The sequence below is a fragment of the Prionailurus bengalensis genome, chromosome B2 (genome assembly GCF_016509475.1).
Source record: "Prionailurus bengalensis isolate Pbe53 chromosome B2, Fcat_Pben_1.1_paternal_pri, whole genome shotgun sequence".
NCBI lineage: Eukaryota > Metazoa > Chordata > Mammalia > Carnivora > Felidae > Prionailurus > Prionailurus bengalensis.
The window spans coordinates 97,657,331-97,671,930 of NC_057349.1; the positions used below are offsets into that span (position 1 = coordinate 97,657,331).

General features: G+C 37.8%; 1 protein-coding gene across 2 annotated transcripts in view; it reads left to right on the plus strand.

Annotated features, from left to right (window-relative positions):
* The window catches only part of AFG1L (AFG1 like ATPase), a 203,576-nt gene that overhangs the window by 154,787 nt on the left and 34,189 nt on the right, over positions 1-14,600 (plus strand). For both annotated transcript variants that reach the window (XM_043592064.1, XM_043592063.1), the window contains exons 10-11: positions 12,350-12,420; positions 12,677-12,777. In XM_043592064.1, coding sequence (XP_043447999.1) covers positions 12,350-12,420; positions 12,677-12,777 — 172 coding nt within the window. The remainder of the gene's footprint in view (positions 1-12,349; positions 12,421-12,676; positions 12,778-14,600) is intronic.

Genomic DNA, 14,600 nt, shown 5'->3' on the forward strand with positions numbered 1-14,600 from the left:
GTGCTCTATGGTGGAGGAATATAGTTGGTTCTCAAAAGTAGATGTACAATATCTTTCTTATAAGAACCCCTGTTGATATTTTATGAATAAGTAAGGCTCTGTGACATTATAAACTTACAATTGTATATTAGTAAGTAACAACAGCTTTCTGCTTTATATCCTGTAGGACATCGGTAGGCTATTATGTCTGTTAAAATCACAAAATTGTCCTTTTTGACATAATTTAGATGTGCATTTAAATATTTATTAATCTTTTATTAACTTAGGGAGTACTGGATTAACAATTTCAAAGGTTTGGAAATATTTGAAATACCTCCTAAAAAGTGGTATAGCAGCAAAAGAAGCTCATCTTGTATAGACTTCGGTATCAGATTCCATCAGTCAGCTCAGCATAACTGTTATCTTCCATTCTTTTATTGAATGGTAATTTGACAATAGCATATCACAGTGTTTATTTTCCGCAGGCCAGACAGGACCAGAATAGAGCTGGCCCACCATTTCCAGCTAAACACACTGACAAAGTATTCAACTATATGGCTGTATTCATCTAGTAAAGTGTAAATAAGCTATGTACACAATGTGTACACGAGTAAATTATATGTATGCTTATACCTGTAAAAGTACAGAATAAAGTTCTTAGATTTCCATAGAATTCTTATATTCTTTTTTCTTTCATCTTCAAATAGATTACATGTGTATAAAGGTCAGTCTTCAACATTAGGAAAGCTGATCTGGCAAAAGTCCTTGGTCTTTAGTTCCTTGCTGTGTACTTTTTTAACTGTTAAAACTCCCTTGTCCTCCCTTTCCCAGATGGATAGGACCGTTTTCTTCTCCTGAAGAGGAGTCAGAGCTTTTTGCTCCCCAGCTTCTTCCTCGTTTTTATTTATTTATTTTTGTAATCTTCAGTCATTCTAGCTTTTCTTAAATTTTATGAAAAGGAAATATTATTGTATCTACCAAGTTGCAGGTCTGCATGTTACACCACTGACTTATTTGTGGGGAAACGCAATATTTAGATTTAGTAGAAATTTTATATGGAGTTTGGGGCTGAGAAGAGGGGGTCAAGGTCTGGAATTTGAGAGCGAAAGGTGCTAGGTCCCACTTTCTGCATTAGACACAGGTCAAGATTAATGGAACCAGGTAAGTTACTCTCCAGGTGATTGAGAATGGTGGGAAATTTAGAGATTGAAATGGATCTCTGAACAGTCAATTAAGCCTTTGAGTGATTGAGAAGATAAATACTAGGACAAAATCCATTCTAACAACTGATTCCGTTATGTAAAACAAACCTACAGGATTTGAAATGCAACCAAGTCTGTTTTATATTAAGGCAAATATAAACCAACTTAATCTTAGACCTGCCTCCAGCCCCAGATTATGTTTGGTAAGAGCACAAAGAGCTGTACAGCATGAATACACAAGGAATCAGTAGAGTGAGAAGGCTCACTGCCAGGGAAGTTTGGCACAAGAACTCTAAGAGGAAGGGGAAATTTCTCCCTCGTTGAATCAACTTTGGCTCTCTGGAATAGAGAACATGGAGAGAGAGGGACCAAGGAAAGCCAACCCTATTCTACTTGTTGATACCCTAACAAGCTGTTGATTTTAAAAAGGGGATAAAGGGGCAAAGTGTGGGTAGCATTCTGTTCCTCTGAGTCAATCCTAATGAAGTGGGAGGTTCTTGAAGAAATTAATTTCCATTTAAATTCATGTGTGACCCTCTTCTAGAAACCTCCACTTCTTTTGGAATTTTAGTTGAGAATTTCAAATGATCCAGCAATAATAAGGTCTTTTTTGACATGTTCTATTTCTCCAAGTTTTTTGTTGAATGCCTGATTTCCGCTATAGAAATTTTCTTAAAATTGGAATGACTGATTACTTTCCTTTCTGTTTACTAATTTAATATGGAAAAATAAATCATGGTTCTCATACTTCCAAAGCAATCAGGCTTTTAATCCAGGGTACTGTACTCACAGGTTTCCTGTAGGAGTTCATGCCAGATTTTCTGGCAACGAAACAGTGGTCGATTCCAGGGCTTTTCTGACTTAAAGACACAGCAGTACTACTTAGCACAAAGTAGAAACCTGCCCCTCCACTGCAGTTTCCACGCTTAACAAAAAGTGACAGAAGCAATGAAATGGGTGGATTTTACCAGGGTGTTATAGAACAAAGGAAAAATAGTCTGGGCTCTGCCTGGGCCCTGTGTACACTCCAGCCCCCCCCCCCCCCCAAATCATCTGAAAAGAATGACTTTGCTTTTTCTTCAGAAATGACTTTAATTCTCTGACTTTTGATCATCTGTGGGCAGATTTTCTGTTTTGCATCCTATTTGCCCCAAACGCTGGCATACAGTAGCATCCCACTGGTGGGGCAATTACCTAGAATTGAAGGAAGTCACTTAAATTCTTTATCCCTACTCAGTTGTAGGAGCTTATGTGTCTGTTTTACCGGAGGGATACAATTCATAGCACCTGAGCTTAATTTCTGCATTTTCTCCTGATCATTTTCATGCTACTCAAGTCACTCTTTTATTTGTTTGTTTATTTATTTATTAAGTTTTTATTTATTTTGACATAGAGAGACAACATGAGCAGGGGAGTGGCAGAGAGGGAGAGAGAGAGAAAGAGGGGGGGGGCGAGAATGAGTCTCAAGCAGGCTTCACACTGTCAGCACGGAACCTGATGCAGAACTTGAACTCATGAACTGTGAAATCATGACCTGAGCCGAAATCAAGAGTCGGATGCTTAACCTACTAAGCCATCCAGGTGCCCCAACCCGTCACTCTTTAAGACATGGCACTTTGTGGTTAAAATTGAACTACACGAAGCTGAAGAGAAAGTTTTCTTCCTTGCTATGTGACATGATACTCTTGTAGCCCTGAAAGAAAACTCTGAATTTAGCTTCCCTTTTACGCTGAAAAAAATCGTTTAATTTAATGCTATCTTTAGGCTGCAGCTTTTCCATGCAACTGCTGTTGACTACCAGGTATTATACCTTCTTCAAATTTGACTGGTTAGGGTAGAATATCTTTTAATTACGTTTGTAACTTAGGTCTGATTTTAATCACTGTTTGTAGTTATGTATAACGTAGATCCTTGAGTAGTTTTTGTACATTTGTTTTCTGAATATACCTATTGCCAACATTAGGTCTTGTGTCCCAAACACTTAATTTTTTGAAAACTGTCTGATCCTGTTCCTTCTTTGGAGCTTCACAGGCATGGTTGTATTTTTGAGGATAGATTGTTAGGTAAGATGGAGTCATAGACTCATTCCCATTACTCCAGTTTTTCTCCATTATAAGTACCTTTATTTTCCTATTTTGAGGTTAAAGTCATTTTCTCTGGTGGGAAATTTTATAATAATGTTATGTTCTTGAAATTTCCTAGTTAAAAAAATCAAGAGATCTTAGTGTTTTTAAAAATAATTGTTTTTTAATTTCAGAGAGAAAGAGTGTGAATGGGGGATAGGGAGAGAGGAAGGGAGGGAGGGAGAGAGACAGACAGACAGACAGACAGACAGAATCTTAAGCAGGCTCCACCTTCAGCATGGAGCCTGACACAGGGCTCCCTCCCGTGACCCTGGGATCATGACGTGAGCCGAAATCAAGAGTCAGACTCTCAATCAACTGAGCCACCCAGGCATCCCTTAAGAATGGTTTTTAAATTTTATGTATATCATGACATTTTACTAAGCAAATGCTTCTGGATTAACTACTGGATTAATTGTATTTTAAACCCCACCCACTTCCAAAAATAATTTGAGGCAACTTACATTAAAATCATTCATGTCCACTAAAATCAACTACAATGGAAGAGATGGGAAAAAAAAAACAAGTGTAGGCAAGGATGAAGAACAAGTAGAACTTTCTGTATGTGCCCATAAGAGAGTAAACTGCCATAACCATTTTGGAAAAGTGCCTGGCAATATTTACCAAGCTGAACATTGGTATGTCCTATGAGCAGCAATTCTAGTTATACAACCAACAGACATGTACACGTAAGTTTACCAAAAGGCACATGCTAGCATGTTCACATAGCGCTATTCATGGTTGTCCTGAACTATAAGCTACACAAATGCGCATTGTTCAGGACTGGATTGTGTCCTCCCCAAATCCATGGGTGAATCCTAACCCCCAGTGGGACTGTGTTTGGGGATAGGGCTTTTAAGTAGATAAATTGAATGAATGAAGCTAGACACATGTTAATATAGGAAATGAGGGGCCCCTGGGTGGCGCAGTTGGTTAAGCGTCCAACTTCAGCCAGGTCACGATCTCGCGGTCCGTGAGTTCGAGCCCCGCATCGGGCTCTGGGCTGATGGCTCAGAGCCTGGAGCCTGTTTCCGATTCTGTGTCTCCCTCTCTCTCTGCCCCTCCCCCGTTCATGCTCTGTCTCTCTCTGTCCCAAAAATAAATAAACGTTGAAAAAAAAAATTAAAAAAATAATAAAAATAAAGATCAAATCTTTACAAAAAAAAATAAAATAAAAAATAAAGGAAATGAGTTTATGTAAAGCAATAGGTACCCTAACACCCAACTTGAAAATAATTTAGGATACGCTCATAATGATTTGATCAATATCAGTGCAAAATGGCATTTTCCTATGTCTGGAATATTTGTCAACCAGCAAAGAGCAGATCTATCAGAGAGGCTGATTAATGCCATGTGTTTTAAAAACCTTCAATTAAAAAAAATCTTTTACCTATTAAATATTAGAGATACTTTTAAAATAATTTTATTTTGTATTTATTTTGTGTTGTTTCCTTTTTTAAAAAATTTTTAAATGTTTATTTATTTTTGAGAGGGAAAGAGACAGAGCATGAGCAGAAAGAGGCAGAGAGAGAGAGCAAGAGAAAGAGAGAGGGAGACAGAATCCGAAGCACGTTCCCGGCTCTGAGCTGTCAGCACAGAGCCCAACGCGGGGCTCAAACTCACCAGCCCTGAGATCATGATCTGAGCTGAAGTCGAATGCTCAACCGACTGAGCCACGCAGGTGCCCCTGTGTTGTTTCCTTTTAATATTTTCTACTATCAAAAGTGCATATCCAGTAGAGATCATTTTTATGTTGGTGAAATATACAGCATAATATATATATAATATATAAATGTACGTAAATCTGTATAAATATCTAAAAATGTCATAGTATATTGTAATCATGATAAGTCATGAATTTATTTTTATGCCATTTTTTTTATAGGAAACTGCTGAAGCTTTTAGTAAAACCCTGTACAGAAAAATGATTCACTGTTTATTATTATGGACACACATTATTTGAAAATGCATAAAATATTGTGATGAATACAGAATAACTTATGATTTCAGGAATCGGAAACACTTTTTTGCGGGGATGCCCCCTGATTTTCCACCTGTGTGGTTATCCTCAACTCTCCTCTGGTTCTCCATGCCAGAAGGACTGCAGGTTTTCTTTGGAGTTTTAGTTGCCCTGAGCAGTCCTAACTTTACTGCCTTCAGTCTGAAAGTTGTAAAATGGGTAATTCACCCCATGTTTTTCCCTTTTCCCAAGTGTCAGTTCTTTCCAGAATCTGCCTGCTTCTGTTCACTGTCCAGTGCTTTCAGATTACCTATTTTCTCTTTTGTCTAGAGTTTATAGCTGCCATGGGCAGGAGGGTCACTGGGGGAAGTGCTTATTTGGTTCTACTGGACCAAGAACTCTTCTCGCTTTTCTGAGAGCACACCCTCTACTATCTTACAAAGAAGGCTGCGTGGGAAATGGATTTTTTGAGAAATCACCTGTCCAAAAATATCTTTATTTTGCTTGACTAATAATTCGACTGGGCATAGATAGTTTGGCAATAATTTCCCTTTAGAAAATTTTAGATGGCATACTATTATCTTTGTGCTTCCCTTATTATAGTTGCAAAGTTTGATGGGAATTGATACAAATCAGTTTCTTGACCTTTTATATTTAAACTGTTTTTTCCTTTGAAGTTTTTGGAATATTCTTTTTGTATTCCTGGTTTCTGAAGTTTCATGGTAATATGCCTTGGAATGGAGCCTTTTCCCCCATTCTTTGTGCTCGGTGTTCACAGGACTTTTTTTTTTTTTTTTTAATGTTTATTTTTGAGAGAGAGAGGGGGCAGAGGATCCAAAGCAGGCTCTGAGCTGACAGCAGTGAAGGGTTAGGGACTCAAACTCACGAACAGTGAGATCATGACCTGAGCCAAAGTCGGATGTTCAACCAACTGAGCAACCCAGGTGCCCCTGGACTCTTTCAACTTAGACAAGCATGTTCTTCAGTTCTAGGAAATTTTATTTTTATTTTTTCAGTGCTGCTTCTTTTTTTTCTCCATAAGTTTTGGAGCTTCTCCTGGTTAGATATTGGACCTTCTGGATTTATTTTATAATTCTTTTATTTTCTCCTCTGTCTCCTGTTTTTTTGTACTCCTTTTGTTCAGTTTTCTGGAAGATTACTTCAACCTTTTTCTTCTAATTCTTTTCCTGAACTTTTTATTTAACAGTCCTATTTAGAGCTCTTTTATATGCGCTAATTGTTCTTTCCGTTTACAGCATCCTTCTTTATTCTATGGATATAATATCTTCTTCTCTCTAGGTGTATTAGAGTGCATTTTTCTTTGTTTCCTCCAATATCCTTTTTTCTATTTATTTTTAAAAAAAATTTTTTTTCAACGTTTTTTATTTATTTTTGGGACAGAGAGAGACAGAGCATGAACGGGGGAGGGGCAGAGAGAGAGAGGGAGACACAGAATCGGAAACAGGCTCCAGGCTCCGAGCCATCAGCCCAGAGCCTGACGCGGGGCTCGAACTCACGGACCGCGAGATCGTGACCTGGCTGATGTCGGACGCTTAACCGACTGCGCCACCCAGGCGCCCCTCTATTTCTTTATTTTGGTCTTTATCTTCTATCTTAGAGGTTTTCCTTAAATGCCTAGAAATACTTGGTTGTCCATTCACACTTAAGATTGAAGCATTAAAAAGCTGATTATGGATAGGGTGTTATTGATTGGTATGCCTCACTGGATGGTGGTAGACAAGGTGGCAAGTCAGGTTTTTCCATGGAAGAATTCCCGATGTCACTATCTTACAAGTCTTTCTTTTGACTATTCATTTTCCTCCAGAGCGTTTCCTCCAATCTTTCTACTTCCTAGGGTGGAAATTTGGCTGGTAGGGTTCTGGATGCTGTAGAGGGAGGAACTGTTGGTTTTGCTATTTAATATGTAGGATTTCAGTATGGTGTCTCTCCCCCTTTCTTCGTTGTTAAAACTGACCCAGATGCTAAACTTACCAGTTTCAGCTGGAATGGAGGAGGTAGAGGAATCTTGCTATCCAGGTAAAGGCAGGGAGTCTAAAGAACTGTCTTTGTCTTATTTTCCAACAGTGCCCCTGTTTCCAGCCTGACTGATATCTTCAAGTATATCTAGTAGTGCTGAACCTTTGGAGAGTTTTTAGTGAGAATTGGCTTGCTTCCTATTAGCTTAGCACTCCATCTCCCACCTTCTGATTTCTCAATCTACCAAGGTCCTACTCATCCAAACAAACAAACAAACAAACAAACAATGCCAGATTTTTCTTCTTTCAGGCTACCCTAATCTTTCCAAGTGATTGTTGTAGAGAACCTTCCCCCCCATCACTTGTCTTTGAGAGAAGGTAAATCATCCTCTTCTTTCCTAAGGAGAAGGCACTTACAGCAATGGATAATCATCTAAACAAAATCAACAAGGAAACAGTGGCTTTGAATGTCACACTGGACCAGATGAATTTAACAGATATATTTGGAACATTCCATCTTAAAACAGCAGAACACACATTCTTTCAAGTGCATGTGGAACATTCTCTAGAATAGATCCCGTTAGGCCACAAAACCAGCCTCAAAAAATTCAAAAAGATTGAAGCTATACCATGCATCTTTTCTGACTGCAATGCTATGAAACTAGAAGCCAACCAGGAGAAAAAGTCCTAAGGGAAAGAAGGGAGGAAAAAGGGTCTTATCACAAATACTAGACACAAAGACCAATGACTCCTGATCCCGTTTCCCTTCCTTATAAAGATGCTGTGGTGTGGTGAAGAGACGGTAGCATTTGGAGTAGGGCTGATTCTCTTCATTATTTAACCCTGGGGGCAGGAGTCTGGATCCAGTCATTGGTGGCACATTGGTGGTTCTCTTTAGACACTTGGGGGCACTAAGCACTTCTAGCCATCATCTTTGGACCTTAATTGCAGTTTCAGGACAAGAGGAAAAAGTTGTATTCAAACACTGCGTAATATTTCATTGTGTGAGTGTATTCCTCATTGTGGGACATTAGTTTCTTTGTTTTCACTGTTTTGATGTTAGCGGTGTCGCAATGGACAACCTTATAGTTGTTAACCATTCTTATTTCCATAGGTGAAATTCTCATGAGTGAAATAGCCATGTGATATGGTTTGCATGTTTTTAATGTTTTTATTACGTATTATCTGGTTGCCCTGAACTCTTGTACCAATTTTATACTCCTCCCAGCAGTAAATGAAGAGGGTCCGTTTTCCCCTTACCTAGGCTTGCTCTAGTATTTTTCTTATCTCTGCCAATTTAGATAAAAGAGTAAGGTCTCATGATTTTACTTTGCATTTGTTATCACTAATAAGAATGAATGATTTTACATAGGCTTCTTGCCCACAGAGCTATTTTTTTTTAAGTTTATTTATTTTGAGAGAGAAGGTGTGTATCCAAGCACTTGTGAGTGAGCATGAGTGGGGGAGGGGCAGGGAGCCAGAGAGAGAGGATACCAAGCAGGCTCCACACTGTCAGCACAGAGCCTGACCACAGAGCCCAACACGGGGCTCGAATCCACAAACCATGAGATCATGAGCTGAGCTGAAATCAAGAGTAGGATGCTCAACTGACTAAGCCACCCAGGTACCCCATTGAGCTATTTTTAAATGCAATTTGTCTGTTCAGGTCCTTTATCAGGTTTTCTGTTGGAGTATTATATTAATTATTAATACATTGATAATAATAGGCCACAAATATTGCCACTGTGTTTTCTAATACTTTGTTATTTTATTTCTAATACTTTGTTATAAAGTTTTGTGTTTTAAGATCTTAGATAAGTGACTTAATTCTCTGAGTGTCAGTTTTCTGCTCTGTAAAAATGGGATAATAACACATACTACATGCATGGCAGGGTGGGAGTAGTATAGGTAAATTAGCTGTTACATAATAGTTGCTCAATAAATACAGCTTTTGTTCTTCCCTGTGTGGCACATTGAAATAGTTCAGAATCATCTAAAATTTTTTACTAGAATTACAAAGCATATTCAAAGATGTTTAAACCAGATATGAACTTGTATAATTAGTAAAACTCTGAATCTTTTAAATTAATATGGATAGGTAGGTTTTAATTTCTCTTTTTACTTTTCTAATTCTCATCTTTTGTTTTTAATGTTTATTTATTTATTTTGAGAGAGAGAGAGAGAGAGAGAGCGCACAAGCAAGGGCAGGGGCAGAGAGAGAGGGAGAAAGAGAATCTCAAGCAGGCTCCATGCTGTCAATGCAGAGCCCAACATGGGGCTCGATTCCACCAACCGTGAGATCATGACCTGAGCGGAAACCAAGAGTTGGACACTTAACTGACTGAACCACCCAGGCACCCCTCTAATTCTCATTCTTTAAAAAAGGTTAGTTCTGGGTTCCACACCTAGGTAAGAGTGACTTGTATGTCAAAATTAAGCACATCGGCAAGTTATCCTGTATAAGGTTGTATGTAGAGTTGACGTAAACTTATATTTGCATTTGAAGTTTTTTTTTTTAACAGCATTTATTTTTTTCTGCCGGTTATTTTATTGACAGGTGGCTCAGTCAGTTAAGCGTCTGACTTCAGCTTAGGTCATGATCTCATGGTCTGTGATTTCTAGCCTGGCATTGGGCTCTCTGCTGTCAGCACAGAGCCTGCTTCAGATCTTCTGTCCCCCTGCCCTCTCTGCCCCTCCTCTACTTTCTCTCTCTCTCTCTCTCTCTCAAAAATAAATAAAAACGTGAAAAAAAAGTTAGCTCTGATTGATGCATCCTTTTAAGTAGGGAAATCTGGTCTGGTTGAGGGTGAAGACTAAGGTTTTCTTATAAATTACCTGTTAAGGAATTATGAATAAGTTTATTTCTGGTAAGGATTTCTTTCATATCATCCTCATTTATTTTGTGTCCATATGGATACATCTAATAGAACCAAAAAGACATACCAGCCCCTCCTGTTTTTAAGACAATATGAAGCTGAGGTTCCTGTCCTTCAGCCAGTCAATAGAACTCACTCCCTGAGGTCAAGTACAAATTGGCTTAGATGGAAAACCGTCTATTCAATTGTGCATTACACGGACTACTTTTGTGAACATTTATTTTTAGGCCACTACAGCAGTAAAAAATTTTATTTTGCATGTTATAATTTCTGAGTAACTTTTTATGATAATAGAATTTTTGTAAGATACTGCTATAATAAAAATAATTGTATCATTTCACATTATATACATTTCACATTTCACATGCAGTGTGCCATTTCACTTATAGTGAAATCATGTATAGTAATTTCATAGATGATGTAGAAGATGTGGCCTGACTAAAGTCTTGTGAGCCTCATTTTAATGTTACAGTATATTAGAGCGCAGAGTAAAACAGAAATCACCACTGATGAAATTTGCAAGCAATTATTTATTGACCAAATATGCTTTTAGAAATGTAATCGTGTTCTGCCTTGGTTATTTTTCAAAATTCATCTCTCCCCTTCTGTTGGGTAACATGCCTATCCTAAGGAGAAGTTAACTTTCTACAAGCCAGCAGATATCCTTGGTGTCTGGCTTTGCTCCTTCTCTATATCCCTTAAAAAGTGCTTTGGCTTCTCCAACAGTTGTTGTGTTTACGCCCATTACAACGTGGAGACAATTCTAAATGAATTCTCAAGAATAATGTTGGCAAACCCATCTAAACATACATGTGCTTGGTGTGGGCGTTGACATTTACATTGGCTTGTGTGATTTCTTTCTACCTTTAAAGTTGTTTTTTTGTCTCTATAATCACTTTCTGTAGTGCCATTTTATTATTTTAATACTACCCTACTCAGATGTCATACAAGGCCTTACTTAAGTCAAATAGCATTTCCCCTGCAAAGTTAACCGTTGCAGATGATGTTTTTAAGATCCTTTCAGGTGGAATGGTTATTACATGGGATGTGACAATTCCATATCCTTCATAATAACTGAATAATAACATAACAAAATGCAAATGGCGTTTTAAAAGCATTTGCTGGAGAACAGTTGAAGAATTAGGTGCTGGTGTGTTAAATGCCTGCTACCTGATAATTATCTCAGGGAAGGAATGAGTTTAGTTTTGTTTAAACTTAATCTAAAGAAAAAATAATTTGTCATTTTAGTTTTCAGTAAGACTTTATTGAGATGATGTCCAGAATTGAGTTTAATAGCTTCCACACCTAGGTGAGAGTGATTTGTATGTCAAAATTAAGCATATCGGCAAGTTATCCTGTATAAGGTTGTATGTAGAGTTGACGTAAACTTATATTTGCACTTGAAGTTTTTTTTTAACAGCATTTTTTTCTGCCGGTTATTTTATTGACAGTTAATTTATAAATCTCTCTTAAAAAAAAAAAAGTGACAGGAAAAAAGGCCATAGTGTTATCACATTTGTATTTGTGAGTTCCCTAAACCATATGGTGATTTGTAATTAGAATACAAAGGATTCTTTGATGAGACTAACTTCCAGTAGCAGGCAAGTGGTAGGCATCTCCGAAGGAGAGAGTTTTCTTGAATTTCTGACAAGGACACTTTTGAGAGAAACTGTGTGGTCTATAATTGTCCTTATACTCGAAGTCTGATAAAGTTATTGATGTGCAGATCAAGTTGGTATTTCGAAGCTGGTCATTTAATTCTGGATGTTTGATCCTCTCAGCCAGTGGCTTGACTTGATTTTTTTTTTTTTTTTTAAGCAGCTTCAATATTTAATTTCACATGTACCCTCTCAGTAGAGATTTCAAAGGATACTTTGCTGGATGCTTGACTGCCTTGTCTATTTGCTCTTGTTTTGCATGCAAGAGAGAGCCAGAAGCCTTTCTTCTCATTGTGTACACATAGTATTAATGGATTTACTCTGCCTGTATCGTCTCATTACTGGAAACAGCCAGAAGCACAGAAGTCTTTCAGTGTATGCAAATAAGGCAGAATCATCTACCTGAGAGTTAATATTCTCTGCTTTTAAGTGTATTCTAAATCTAATGTTTGTATTTAGAGCATAACATCCTGTTCTCTTTCTTTATGGGCAAAAAGCTAAGCAGGCTCAGGCAGCTGTTTGATGTTGGCTTCAAGTGTTATTAATTTCATATTCTATTATTCTTTTCACTGTAGCACAAGTGAAGCTGATGTGGAGGCTGTCATGGATAAGTTGTTTGATGAGCTGGCTCAGAAACAAAATGATTGTACGTAAGTTAATTTCTCTTGAAAGAGAATACATTTAGAACACAATGCCCAATCTCCACTGACCAATTAATAAGTTCCATTGCTGTATATGGGTTGATGCCACGCTCAAGTGGCAGTCATTGTATCAGCATTTTGTCTAATTTATGTGTTGAATCATGTGCTATTATTCATCAAGCTATGCATTTCCTATCTGTAAGAGATGAATTTTATAGTAATTATCCAGACAAGATTGAGTCTTTGTTCATGTTCCCATAGTAACTAGACCAAGGATTCTAAAAGTGCAAGGCAGAGAGCTGCGGCTGAATAAAGCCTGTGGAACTGTTGCCGACTGCACATTTGAAGAGCTGTGTGAGAGAGTAAGTATCCAGACACGTCCAGACTCATTGGCCTTTTCACATGTTAAAATACTTCATATTTTCCTCTCTGCCTGTTTCAGATTTTAAAATACCATTCACAGAGTCGGAACTGATTTAAAAGTCTCATTAAGGGAAATACTCATCTGTATATGCCATGTCCCTTTTATAGATATTGGCTCAAAATTTGTACTTAGAGGGATGCTAAAGCAAAATTAGAAATACAGAGAGAACTATCAACTGTTGCTGGAAGCAAAACAAAAATCACTTTTAGGAATGTTCTGTAAAAGTCAAACGTAAGAGAATTATGTTTTTTTTTTTTTCTAAATTGAAGTGAGATTAGTGTGTGGAACAAGGAAGATGAAGTAATACCACCATGATCCAAGGAAGTAGGACAGAAGAATTTCTGTCCCTCAGTCCCATTGCCCACCTGTTATTGCCATGACTGACCTATTTGGGTGAGGGTCAAAGAAAGTGAATTTCTATAACTGTGCCGTCTATATTATATAATAATATACTCAACAGAGAAAAAAATGTATATATATACACACACATTCATATCAGTGAGAAAGACCTGGATTGTAACTTCATTATAGATATGAATTCTGTCTTTTAGAAGCTCTAGAATTGTCACTACTCAATGGATATTCAATGTATTTATTGACTGTAAATCTTGAGAAGAATCCAAATTATACATAACTTCAAGCATAATTCCTCAGTTGTCATGTAAATAGTCTCCAACTTATCTTAAGTTTTAGGCAACTCAAGAAAGAATTTTTCAGCGAGTGGGAAGAAGAAAATCTTTATTTATAGTTGCCCACCATTTTATGAGTACTTTTCTTACAAGCTAATGACTTAATTACTTTTAGCCAGTGTAATTTTATAATTTTTAAGTCAGAGATGAATCTAATCTGCAATTGTTATTACAGAAATAAAGCACTTCAGTAAGGTTTAAGAGCTAGTCACATCCTCTGACAGGGTGATGAGGTCACCCCTGGTAGTGAAAGTCGTTCTGGGTAATGTGGATCCTTCACACTTCTACGGGATCATTTCATCAAGGTTGAATTTTATCTCTAGACAAAATTCTATGCGTGCTTTCATTTAAGTTTTACTTACTTTGCCAGAGAAATAAACTTGAGAAAAATCTTATGTATTCAAAAGATGAGGCTCATCTTTCTTACATAGAAGGACACCTAGGGAGGAGAGAAGAAGGACAGACCTGTTCCATTTTGGGGGAAGATGGTCTCCTGGAGCAGATACTGAGTATTTACCTATATTTTTTTATGTGATCATTATTTCAGGAGACACTTAGTACCAGGAAAAACCCACTATTCAGGGACTCAGATCTTCACAGTTACTCTGTGGAGGTGGTGGGGAAGAAGGGGTTGCAGAGAATTCTTTTTCCTTTATTTACAAAATTTCAGAACAATTAAATAAATTCAGGTAGAAAGTTACTAGTATACATCTTACCTTTTTATTTTTTTTTTTTAATTTTTTTTCAACGTTTATTTATTTTTGGGACAGAGAGAGACAGAGCATGAACGGGGGAGGGGCAGAGAGAGAGGGAGACACAGAATCGGAAACTGGCTCCAGGCTCCGAGCCATCAGCCCAGAGCCTGACGTGGGGCTCGAACTCCCGGACCGCGAGATCGTGACCTGGCTGAAGTCGGACGCTTAACCGACTGCGCCACCCAGGCGCCCCCCATCTTACCTTTTTAAATCAAGTTATGGTATGAGTCAGTCACGAGATTTTATCCCACCCTTTTCTTAGAATTCTGAGGGCCCATGGGAAACAAACTAGGTGTATGCATGTGTGTTGAAATTTT